At 40.9% G+C, this 13,248-nt stretch overlaps 1 protein-coding gene and 1 pseudogene across 2 annotated transcripts; one reads left to right on the top strand and one right to left on the bottom strand.

The window, feature by feature from the left end:
• Positions 1–624: 624 nt before the first annotated feature.
• On the bottom strand, positions 625–5,968 carry LOC105743119 (annotated as a pseudogene). The gene is made up of 2 exons (XR_001117232.2): positions 5,898–5,968; positions 625–1,818 (listed from the first exon to the last, which is right to left on the bottom strand). The product of XR_001117232.2 is annotated as a transforming protein RhoA pseudogene (transcript).
• Positions 5,883–7,592, top strand: LOC101590227 (bifunctional apoptosis regulator-like). The gene is given in 3 exon segments (XM_012516327.2): positions 5,883–6,601; positions 6,604–6,788; positions 6,790–7,592. Coding segments are annotated over 3 exon segments (1,350 nt in total). The 5' UTR covers positions 5,883–6,033; the 3' UTR covers positions 7,387–7,592.
• The last annotated feature ends 5,656 nt before the right edge of the window (positions 7,593–13,248 follow it).

Below are 13,248 nucleotides of genomic sequence, written 5' to 3'. Positions count from 1 at the left end.
ATTACAATGCAATTCAAAGAAAAATTTTTATTAGAAATAAACACTTGGAAAACTAAAAATAATTTCCTATTATGAAAATTCCAAATCTGTATGCGAGGCTAGAAAGACTAGTACTCATCAACAGATATCAATTCATGGTCAATCTAGTTTCATGTTATTTTAATCAAACCTATCCCATATTAATTTATTTTTTTATTTAGAAAACTGCCTTTATTCTATTAGTTGGAAAAATTAACTGGTACAGAAAAAAAGTGTAGTCAGCTGGAGAGAAGAGAAAAACTGAGTACCATCCCTGAGAACTGATGGCTTCTCGGGGAGGGCACCTCAGTAGGGGAGGAGGAAAGAGCGCTGTGAATTAGAGCCAGGCCCTGCAGCCCGGGTGACAAAGGCTATGCCATCTTCAAACAAAATTCCTAGTTACTAACCCAGTTCTGGAGAAGGGAACTAGGATATGTGGGGCCAAAAAGGGGCAATAGCCTTCTTGTATCAGACAAAGTGAAAAAAATGGGGATTTTAAAAAATGAATTTTCCATCTGACTTTATTTCCAAATACACTTTCTTGTTAAAAAACAAAACAAAACAAAACAAACCACCAATACATTCTCTGTGGTAATGACAAGTATCAATATTAGGAAATCCAATTATACAAAAAATACTATATCTAGTCTGGGTAGATATATTTATTTTTGGTAACATATATTAAGTGGCACTAATTACATGGTTAACTATAAGGTAACTAACATGAAACCACAGAACTGTAACTCTGCCACAGCTGCATGGACTTGGGGCTTCTGGCTGAGCATGTTTTCAAAAAAAACTGTCTGCCCACCCCAGAGCTATTCCAATAACTCCATGAGGAGTAAGACTCTGAAGTGGGGACTCATCAGAATTCCCTGCAACTGACAGATTAGAGGCAGGACATGTTACAGCCTAATTCACAAAAGTTACCAACTGTCTCTTTCTAGAAAGCAGCAAGAAGTTAAAGAAATTCTTTGAATTAGCGCCTGGTGTATCAGGTGGAGTGCAGAAAGGGCTGTTAGAGCAGTGTCGGAAGGATCCTGGCAGGTCAGATGGGTTGGACATCATTATTAATAATCATTGCTGGCTTCTAAATACTGGTAGCAAGATGACTTCTGATTTGTAATCTTAGGTAAATTATAGATAAATGAAAAAGGCCAGTAATCATACACTAAGATTAATAAACAGCACTTCAAAATTAACCGCATGAGGGCTGTGCTTGCAGCAAGGTTTCACAAGACAAGGCACCCAGATTTTTTCTTCCCACGCCTGGCTTGCAGAGCAGCTCTCGTGGCCATTTCAAAAACCTCTCTCACTCCATCTTTGGTCTTTGCTGAACACTCCATGTACCCAAAGGCGCCAATCCTGTTTGCCATATCTCTGCCTTCTTCAGGTTTTACTGGCTCCTGCTTCATCTTGGCTAACTCCCGTCTTGTGTGCTCATCATTCCGAAGATCCTTCTTATTTCCAACCAGGATAATGGGTACATTGGGACAGAAATGCTTTACTTCTGGAGTCCATTTTTCTGGGATGTTTTCTAAACTATCAGGGCTGTCAATGGAGAAACACACCAGTATAACATGGGTATCTGGATAGGAGAGAGGCCTCAGGCGATCATAATCTTCCTGTCCAGCCGTGGCCCACAAAGCCAACTCTACCTGCTTTCCATCCACTTCAATATCTGCCACATAGTTCTCAAACACTGTGGGAACATATACTTCTGGGAACTGGTCCTTGCTGAAGACTATGAGTAAGCATGTCTTACCACAAGCTCCATCACCAACAATCACCAGTTGGCCTCTTCACGCCAACGACGCCTGTCCGCGAGTCGCAAGCTCAGAGACTAGGGCGGATAGCTTCAGAGGCAAAGGAGGACTACCAAGAGAACCGATGGAGGGCGGTGGACTCGGGAGTGCGAGCGAGGGCGGGCGGTGGCGGGAGGGCCATCCCATATTAATTTAAATGCTCAACATATAATTTCACCTAAAAATATTTTGGCAGGCAACTCAGAAATTAACAGTAGCAACTATCACCACCACCAACAAACTTTTGTTTGTTCCTAGATTGTATGATGGATTCTGCAAGCATGTATGATGGAAAACAGGAAAAATGACAGGGTTCATATTTATTTCTCCCCTTAAATCTAACTGAAATGAAACTTTATAAGCAAACCTAGTGTTTGATGTCACTTTGAAATCAGAAACTTCTAGAAATTCTTCTACATTTAAGGCAACTTAGTGTCTACAAAGCTAACTTTCAAAATACTTTGAGAAACCACCACATGGAATAATTTTTTATGTCCTCAGCTACATATTACTGAGATATAATAGCACTTCAAGATTAAAAACCAGATGCAGAATGAAGTATGGTGGCCTGGAAACTATAACGGTAATGAAGCTTGTCCATGAGAACTGGCCAGAAAGAACATTTCAGAAGCAGATCTGATATTGTAGAAGATCACATTGATAATGTACAATGTAAGTTTGAGAAGTCTGACTACATAGCAAAAAAGCTAACGAAAACAATTAGTTGATAAATATGAAAAGAAATATACAATAAACAGAGACATAAATGTGGGAAGAAAAAATGTAAACACTACGTTGGAGAATGTCAAAAATAAATGCAACAGGGCCAGCCAGATAGCTCAACGGATTAAGCACCTGCTTAGGCAGAGCACAGGGGCCAGGGTCTGAGCCCCAGCCTGCCATGCCAGCTGCACGCTGAGATGGTGATTGAGACTGGACGTGGTGATGGCACCTGTAATCCCAGAGCTTGGGAGGCTGAAAAACAGGAAGGATCACTACACGTCTGATCTGTGTAGTGAGACACTATAGACTCTGTGCTAAATACATCATTAGAAAAACAAAGAATAAATGAAACAGAAGCAATAACTATTGACATAACAAGAATTTAAGTGAAAGATATAGTGTGTAAACAAAACTTTGAGGGGCTGGGGTATTAGGGTACGTGGGTCATCAGGCATAAATTAATGAAGACAAAATCAGTTAGACACATCTTAATAAAAGATTTAACCTTCAAAGATCCATCACTACAGCTGTACACCAAAAAAGTTTGAAGTATATTTGAACTAAATTTTGATTTCTCTTCAAAGTTAACTGATGCAAGAAAATAAATATCAGATTAGGAGGAGAAAGGTTATTTCACAAGAGTTCTCTGCTCAATCATGTTTTTTATCTAAAACAACAAAGATTCATTTTCAGATATGTAAAATCTAAGAATAAATTAGCAAAGTTTTCTGGAACTCTCTCTCTTTCTCTCAAGTAACTACTTTAATCAATGCAAGAATCAAAACTAAGGAATGGTTAGAAAACACCAAAACTGGTTAGAAGATAGCTATGAAGATCCAGGAAATAGGGGAAAAGAAGAGATGTTGGTCAAAAAGTTAAGGCTAAAACATATGCTGACTTAATTTTGGTCATCATTTCAAAATGTAGATATATCAAATCATCACGTTCCACAGATTAAAAAAAAATCGTAAAATTTTACTTTATTAAAAAAATTGAAAACATCTTTTAATTAATTTGGTACAGGGTCTCACTATGCAGCTTGGACTTGTAGTGATCCTCCTGTCTCACCCTCACCAGCTCTGGGATTACAGGCCTGTGCCACCACGACTGTTTCTGGTGGCTGGCATGGCATGCCCAGGGTTCCGGCATGGAATGTGGTACAGGAGATCAAACTTGGGTCCTTGCACTTGCCAGGCAGGCACTCAGTCTGCTATCACCCAAGCCCTATTTTATTTTATTTTGTCTTTTTGAAACACAGTCTGGCTATACAGTTCAAGCTGGCCTTTAGCTCACTTTGTAGCCCAGGATCATCTTGAACCTGCAATGATCCTCCTGCCTCAGCCTCCTGAGTGCCGTGATTACAGGCATGTGCCACCATGCTGGGTTTAAAAAAAAAAAAAAATCAATCATAGGGCTAGGAAGATGGCTTGGCAGTCTAAGCACTTTCCTGGCAAGTGTAAGGACCCAGGTTTGATCCCCAGTATGAATGCTGTGCTGGTCCTGGAAACCCAGGCACACTGTGCCAGCCACCGAAACTGGACCAGAGTGGTGCAGTCCTGTAATTCCAGGGCTGGGGAGCCTGAGACAGGAGGATCACATGTAGCGAGACTATCAAAAATAAATCAATAATAAATAGCATAAAATTTTAAATCAGTTATAATTTACTACAGATAGATTTTAAAAAAATAAGGAATGATTAAGTAGCACAAATGACTAAGGATGAACAGATACCAAATACAATTTCAATACTAACTGCGGTATTACAAAAGAGAAGGCAAGTATTACTGGTAATTACAAAGGGAAAATACAGAGAAGGTATAACCATTAAGATGATTTAAAAATAATATTGCTGAAATGACATGCAAGAACTTTTAGAGAAAAATGGAAAAAGAGAAAGAAGTAGCAAGAAGAATTACCACTACTCAAAGTAAGAAAATAAAACCAAATGGGACTGTTCTCAGTTAATACTAAGGGAAATATATTCTCAGTTGTATCTCTAAATATGTTTGAAATGTGTAAGTATAATATTAATTAAAAATTTCTGCTTTTCATCATTATCTCTGACAGTGAAATAAAGACACTGATGCATTTATATGCAGAGAAAAGGAGAAAATAAAAAATATTCTGATGCAGCAATTACATTCTTAGGCATGTATCCTAGAAGACTAGAAACATAAATACCATAACTGGTAGCACAAATAAAACCCTCCATGGCACATTCTCGCCATAAAGTGCATATTCTGACAGTAAAAAGTAAGCTAACTGGATCCACATATATAGCCATGAAGAAAAAATATGTTAAAAAATTATTTTAGAAGATTGCATTTCAAGGCCAGGTATGATACAGTTTTTCTAGTATTCTCATACAAAACTAAAATTGACACTGACTTAAATTATATTGACAACCAAAACAGACTTGTACAAAAGTTAAATATTATTGAAAGGCAGGAGGACTACCATGAGTTTGAGGACAGTCTGGGCTACAAAGGTGAGTTGAAGGCCAGCCTGAACTACACAGTGAGACCCTATCTCAAAAAGACAAAAAAAAAACCCAAAAACAAAAACAAACAAACAATAACAACAACAAAAAAAGACAAGAAAACTACAAACTAGAAACTACAGAAAAACAGAACATAATGTTGCAAAAGCGAATTTTTCTAATAGTAGGCTAGATTTAGAGAAGGAACACAGGCAATGCCTGGTATATTTTAAAGTATTTAAATCAGAAGCCATTTTGGGCAATGATTGTTTAAGAGTTTACGACAGCTACAGAACTACAGACCAATTACACTACAGGACTTCTGGGTTCCCTTGACCACAGTGAGTGGCAGAGGCAGGTATGCCGGCACACACCTGAAACCTCAGCACTTTGGAGGCTATGATGGGAGGATCACCATGAGTTTAAGGCCAGCTTGGGGTATATGAGTTCAAGGCCAGCCTACACTATGTAGTAAGAAGGACCCTATAACCCACTAAAACAAACAAAAGAGAGGGAAGAAATAAAAACAGATAAAAAGACAGGATGGACGGACGGACGGACGGACGGACGGACAGACAGACAGACAGACAGACAGAGATAGCTACAGAAAAGATTCAGGCTAGATATTATCCTCCTGAGAAGGTGAAGCTCAGGCTGGCAAGGACATCCGGATCCTACCCTCTGTGGTGCAGAGACAGGTTAGCTATTTTTAGACAAAGAGGGCTTTAAGCCAAAACTGAAAAGCTGAGGCAGCGGGGAGGTAGCAGAATGGAGGGGTTTGAGAAGTGAGTGTGGCCTTTCCTTTATGGTTGTGGGCAGGGGGGCTAGCTCCGTGCTGCCTCCTAGGTTACCTCTGGAAGTGAAGTCACCACCTTGCCTTCTGCGGGGGTTCCTGCAGGGGACTATGGCTGGGTAAGACCCGGGATGGAAAGAATGATTCCATGATGCTTTGTAGCAGTTTCCCCAATCTGAAATTTTCCATGTCTGTGGATCCCAAAATTTGCTGAGATGGAGGATCATCAAAAAAATGACCCAAACATTGTGGATCCAAAGAAAGATGACCCTCTCAAAAACACTCGCCCTCAGATTTCTGTCAATGAATTCTCGTGTCACTGCGGTTATGACATCCTGGTTAACGCCACTACCCTGAACTGTGGGCACAGTTTCTGCCAGCACTGCCTTGCTTTGTGGTGGGTGTCATCGAAGAAAACGGAGTGTCCAGAAAGCAGAGAGAAATGGGAAAGCTTCCCCAAAGTCAACATTCTCCTCAGAGATGCTACTGAGAAGTTATTTCCTGATGCCATTAGAATGAGATTTGAAGACATTCAGCAGAATAATGACATTGTCCAAAGTCTTTCAGCCTTCCAAAAATATGGGAATGATCAGATTCCTTTAGCTTCCAACCCAGGCCGAGTGACTCAGCAGCGAGGAAGGGGCTTCTTTTCCGTAGTGCTCACAGCTTTAACTGATGTGGCAGTGGTGCTGCTTGTGTGTCATTGGAGCAGCAGGGAATCTGAACACAACCTCCTGGTCCACAAGGCTGTGGCCAAATGGACAGCAGAAGAAGTTGTCCATTGGCTGAGCAGCTGGGCCCATGGACCTCCCACTACAGTGACAGGTTTTTATCAGAAAGAGTAAATGGAAGATTGCCTCTAACCCTGACAGAGGAAGAATTTTCAAGAGTACCTTATACCATAGAAAACAGCAGCCACAGAAGAGCCACCCTTATGGAGCTGGAGCAGGTCAAAGCACTAGGTGTGAAGCGCCCCCCCCCATCTCTGGGACTATAAGGCTGTGAACCCAGGCAGGTCCCTGTTCCTGCTGTATGCCCTCAAGAGCTCCCCGAGACTTGGCCTGCTGTACCTGTGCCTGTTTGACTACACAGACACCTTCCTGCCCTTCATTCACACCATATGTCCTCTGCAGGAAGACAGCTCTGGAAAGGACATTGTCACCAAGCTGTTAGATCTGAGAGAGCCCATCAGGAAGCAGTGGAGAGAGTTCCTTGTCAAGTACTCCTTCCTCCTGTACCAGCTCATTGTTGAATTTGCCTGGGACTGGCTGGAGGTGCATTACTGGACATCGCGGTTTCACACTGTCAATGCCATGTTACTCTTGGTTCTCAAATTATTCTCTTTTTGAAGGATCTGGTCCAGAGGTGAACTAAAGACAGTACCTCAGAGGATGTGGAGCCATTTTTGGAAAGTGTCAACACAGGGGCTTTTTGTGGCCATGTTCTGGCCCCTCATTCCTCAGTTTGTTTGCAATTGTTTGTTTCATTGGGCCCTGTACTTCAACCCAATTATTAACATTGATCTTGTAGTCAAGGAAGTTCAACGGCTGGAAACCCAAGTATTGTGACTGGTGCTGCCCAAGCTCCAAGAAACTCCTCAGACCTCCCAGAGGAGGGAGTGACCAAGTGGACTTCCTGTTTTCTACCCCAGTAAACAAGGTGCTGCTTTGTATGTCAAAGGCTTCAATAAGGTCCTCTCTCCTGCCATGGCTCTGCAGTGACAGACTGATAACCAGAACAAGGAGCACTCTGTTCAGCCCATGACAGACGCACCTCCCACCGAGGCCCCTTCTTCACAAGATCCTGGGAGGCTCAGGCCTGATGGCTGGCAGTACTCAGGGTCCTTTGATGACACAGTGTAGGTGATGTTCAGAGGCCTCACATCAGCAGACCTCTCTGCTCTGCCTTCAGTAACTGACAGGCTCCCAGGGCCAGAGACCAGGACTGTAGGGGCTGGGCCCATCCTGTATAAGTCAAGTTTAGGAAAACAGGGATTGAAATTTTGTCATAGACCTAGATTGTTACACACACAGACAAAAGTATAGAAGAAAACCCAGAATTTGATTGTCAGTTCTCTCCTGCTGCATAGTTGTTAGGCTTTGGAGTGAAGCTCACAAAAGATTCAGGTTGAGATGACTGATGGTGAACTCATCCTCACTGTTTGCTGTTGTGCCAATCACTGAAAGTTTAGAGGGATTGAGTGGGATGCCATGCAATTCGTGGGGTGTAATTCCTGTCAGACTAAGCGGTATCAGGCCACTTAAAAGCATTTTGGAGTGCTGTTGTTTTGTTTTCAAGAACTTAATTTGTAAAATAAATCTGAAAGTTTTTGTTCAAGGAAGCATTTTATAAATTGACCACATACTGTATAATGAATAATCTTTATTGCTCTGTCCTGCTGTATAAACACAGATACAACTACCCCCCCCAAAAAAAAACCTGAAAAGGCAACAGTCACTATGTATTGAACAAGGGAACAATGAAAAAGTAACAGTTCCAAATATATGGCCACTAAACTCTGCTACACTCAATTTCACAAAATAAACACTACTGTATACCAACAAAATTATACTGTGGGTTCTCAATATCCTAGTATCAAAATAAAACTAGTCAAAAAAAAAAAAAAAATCAACGAAGATCAGAGTTGAACCACACCTTCAAACAAATGGATCTAAGAGAGATCTGCAGAGCTCTTTCTTTCCTTGCTGGTAGTGCCCAAAACCTGGCAAACTTTCTGTAAGAAGTGTGGCAAGCATCAACCCCACAAAATGACATAGTATAAGAAAAGCAAAGATTCCCTATATGCCCAGGGAAAGTGTCCACCATAGCCATTCTGTTTATGACAGGAAACAGAGAGGCTATGGTGGACAGACTAAGCCGATTTTTCCAGAAAAAGGCCAGAACTACAAAGAAGACTGTCCTGAGGCTTGAGTGTGTGGAGCCCAACTGCAGATCTAAGAGAACACTTGCTATTAAGAGATGAAATCATTTTGAACTGGGAGGAGATAAGGAAAGAAAGGGCCACGGGATCCAGTTCTAACTTTTCATGCTTTGTTTTACTTTAAAGACAATAAAATCTTGCTGTGTTCACTTAAAAACAAAACAAAAAAATAACAAAATATACATTCTAAGTATGGTACTTCCTCCAAAATACACTACTTACTAGCTCACAAAGCAAATATGAGTACATATGTGAGAATGAAATTATTCCATATCTATTATCAGATCACAGTGATAACAGATCTAATGAACATACGTTTAAAAATTCTCCACAAGAAACTGGCACATGAGGCAAATTATTGAAATGATAATTCATCAAGACAAACCAGGCTTCATCTCAGGGATGCAAGGATGGTTCAATTTAAATAAACCCATGAATGTAATACATCGCTCAAACTATACAGGAGAAAAACCACATGATTATTTTGATGCATGAAGGAAAAGCTTCTCACAATATCTAACATACATTCATAAGAAAAACTCTGAAGAAAATAGATATTCAAGGATCTTACTGAAATTAACAGATACTCCTCAGAAGAAAATGTACAAGTGTCCAACAAAGATAAAAAAATGTTCAATACCACTGATTCTATCTTACTCTAGAAAAAAACAGGTACGAAAAAATTAAATAATGCTGGCAAAAGAAGAAAAAGAACCTTTCTAAACTGTAGGGGGAAATGTAAACCAGAACCACCACTATGGAATCAGCAGAGAGATTCCTCAAAAAAGCAAAACTAGAAATTCCATTCAACCAAGATATTCTCCTTTTAGTTATCTTCCTGAAAGAGTTAAAAGGGAGGGACACACACACACACACACACACACACAGTTACAGCAGCAGACGTCATAATAACTAAATCATGGAAACAGCTTGTACGTCCATCAACAAATGAATGAAAAAAGCAAATGTGGCATTTATATGCAATGGAGTACTGTATTACCATAAAGGAGGACAAACTTGACTCATTTAGAGGAATTACATACACCTCTGGGCCTTAATATTAAGTGAAATAAATCACACAGAAACTTAAATATCAGCTTTTCCTATATCAGAAACAAAAAATATAAAATTAAAATGCTAACTACAGAATATATAACAGGAAACAGGAGTTCTGTTGTCAATGAGAAGGTGACCAAAAGGTGGAATGAGGGGAGAAGGGATGAAAGGGAAGTAAAAAAAAAAAAAAAAAAAGATGTGATTTTATTTAATTAATTAATTTAATGCATTTAGTACAGGGGATAAAGTGTTTAGTACAGGGGATACAGGGACTCACTACGTAGATTGCATTCATAGTGATTCTCCTGTTTTCAGCCTCCCACATGCTGGAATTACAGGCATGAGCCATCATGCCCAGGTTCAATTCTTGTCTCAACGTGCTCTGGGTGCTGGGCTAGCACTGCATGTGTGGGATAGAACTCTAGCCACTGTGCTCTGCTTAAGCATGAGCTTTAGTTCACTAAGCAATAGGCCAGACATCAAGATGTGATTTTAAATGTGTCACCTTCCCACCATGAATGCAATCATCACATACTGCTAGCATGCACCAAGAAAAATTAAATAACAAATAATGACCTAAAATATTAAAATTTAACAACAATTTTAAAAGCCAAACTGCTAAAATATTTGTTTTTGGGTAATGGAGTTATGGAAGATACCCTCTACTTTTACGGGAAAAATAATTATCACCTTGTAGTATACAGCTCTCTGAAGACAAATGTAATAAATTAAAGAACATGTAAAGCTTCACAGAGTATTAGTAAGATACTAATATTTTTTATGTTGCTACGGTTATACTCACATGCATTAAAATTTTTTATCTGTGGATACGGCAGTTCACAAGTTTAAAAACTTGAAGATGAAAAATCAGTTCTGACATTTCTAATTTTAAAAAAATAAGTACTTCTCAAACTGCATATACTTATAATTACAGAAAACGATCAGAAGTTCCTTGAAAACTGTAATGCATTAAATTATATAAATTTCAAATAGCAGCTAAAATATACAAACACTAGAAAAACCAATCTACCGTTACATATTTAGCATGAACCGCAAGAATCTAACTGTGGGGCTGGGGAGATGGCTCAGTAGAATAAGTGCTTCCCTGGCAAGCGAAAGGATCTGAGTTCAATCCCCAGATCCGAAAAAAAAAAAAAAAAAGAAAAAAAGAAAAGAAACAGAAGGTAGAGGAGCATTTCATGATAAAATATTTGCAACATTAAAATGACCTGGGTGGGTGAGACTCTCTTCCACCCCCTTGGGACGCCCCCCCCACACTCCGCAGCACCCCCCCACCCCATCCACCGAGTAGGAATTTCTGCCCCATTCCAGGAACCACCAGATTCAGTCCTAGCCCAGACCCAGTGAGTGTGTGGGAGAGCTTCCCCCTACCCTGCACCTGCGGAACCTGCCCGGAACCTGCCCGGAACCTGCCCGGAACCTGCCCGGAACCTGCCCGTCGCAGCCCAGGTGCAGCGCAGGTGAGAACCTCTACCACCCCCTTGGGACGCCCCCAACACTCCACAGCACCACCCCTTCCCGCCTGCCGAGTAGGAATTTCTGCCCCATTCTAGGAACCCCCAGATCCAGTCCTAGCCCAAGCCCGGTGAGTGTGTGGGAGAGCTTTTGCTACCCTGTGCCAGTGGGACCTGCTGGTCCCAGCCTAGGCGCAGCGTGGGTGAGACCCTCTTCCATCCCCTTGAGACTCCCCCCACCATTCCACAGCACCCCACCCCACGCCACCCCACGCCACCCCACCCCACCCGCCCAGTAAGAATTTCTGCCGCGTTCTGGGGACCCCCAGATCCAGTCTTAGCCCAGGCCCGGTGAGTGTGTGGGAGAGCTGTCTCTCCCTGCGACTCCACCTTGTCCCCTCCAGACTCAGCTCAGGCCTGGCATAAAGGCCTGCGGTAAAACCCTGCAACTGCAATCCCTGCAGAGAGTACAGGACAGAACCACCCAGCTAGTCCAGGAGCAGAACATCTTGCCAGAGGGGCACAACAGGTTCACTCCCAAGGACAGCAGCAAGAAGGAGCTGAGCAAAGCAACCAGATCCAAGCCCGGCACAGCTGGATAAATCCAAACTTTATAGATCTGCACCTGACGTTCAGTAACTGCAAAGGTTATACCTGCACCAAAGCTCTACAACAAGCGTCAGAAGACAGTGCTATACAAAATGACAATGAGAAGGAGCAAAATGCAAGCTCAGAACCCAAGCCCACCCATAACAAGTGCAGAGGACACTAACACAGAGGAAATTGGGAATCACACAGCTAAAAGCAATGAATAATGGCTTCTGAAATAAAGAAACAGCTGCAGAAAGATATAGAGGAACTCAGATTGGAAATGAAAAAAGAAATCCCTAAATTAATAAAATAACATCTGCACTAAAGAATCAAATGCAGAAACATATGGAGGAAAGCCAATGCCCACCCAGAACAAGTACAGAGGACACTAGCTCAGCTCAAATGTATGAATTAATAGTGTCGATAGTAAATAAGCAAGGAAAAAGTCATAGAGGAACTCAGAGCAGAATTCTTTTCTACTGGCTCAGCTCAAATGTACGAATTAACAGTACTGATAGTAAATAAGCAACAGCAGAAAGTTACAGAGGAACTCAGAGCAGAATTTTCTGAAATAAGAATTCTTGGAACTCATACCATCTGAAGTAAAGAATCAACTACAGAAAAAGGGAGGAATCCCAATCTGGGGGAGATGGCTCAGTGGAATAAGCGCTTCCCTGGCAAGAGCAAGGGCCTGAGTTCAATCCCTGGTTCCGCCACCTAAATAAATAAATAAATAAATAAATAAATAAACAAACAAACAAATAAATAAATGGCATTAGAAAAAAAATAGAGGAGATTAGAAAAAGGACAGATTCCGTAAATGAGCAATACAGGAAAAAAACAGATCGCATGAAGTAGAGTCAAAGAGATATAGAGGAATTTAAAATCTCAATCACAAGATTGCAAAACCGTTTAAGTAAAAGTGAAGACAGAGTTTCAGATATTGAAGACGCTGGTACAGCTAGTGAAAAGGTAAAAAAAGATCTCTTAAAAACAACTAGGATGCAGGAAAAAATAAACCATCACCTGGAAGACGATGCAAAGATGAACAATGTGAGACTAACAGGTATCAATGAGAAAAAAGGAGTCAATACAAATGACATTAAAAAAATATGGGCAGAAGTAATAGCAGAAGACTTCCCAAATATGAGGAAACAATCTGACACTCAGTTAACTGAAGCATACAGAACACCAAGTAACCTTAACTCAATTAAACAAACACTGAGGCATATACGAGTCAAGATCCCAGAAATTCAGCACAAGAATAATCTACTGAAAGCTGCTAGAGAAAAGAAGCAGATCACATTCAAAGGAAAACCCATGAGAATTACAGCCGACTTCTCTTCACAAACCATGAAGGCAAGAAG

The sequence above is a fragment of the Octodon degus genome, unplaced genomic scaffold, assembly GCF_000260255.1.
Source record: "Octodon degus isolate 3935 unplaced genomic scaffold, OctDeg1.0 scaffold00100, whole genome shotgun sequence".
Lineage (NCBI taxonomy): Eukaryota > Metazoa > Chordata > Mammalia > Rodentia > Octodontidae > Octodon > Octodon degus.
The sequence above is the reverse complement of the archived record's forward strand: the minus strand, read 5'-3'. Positions and strand labels throughout refer to the sequence as shown.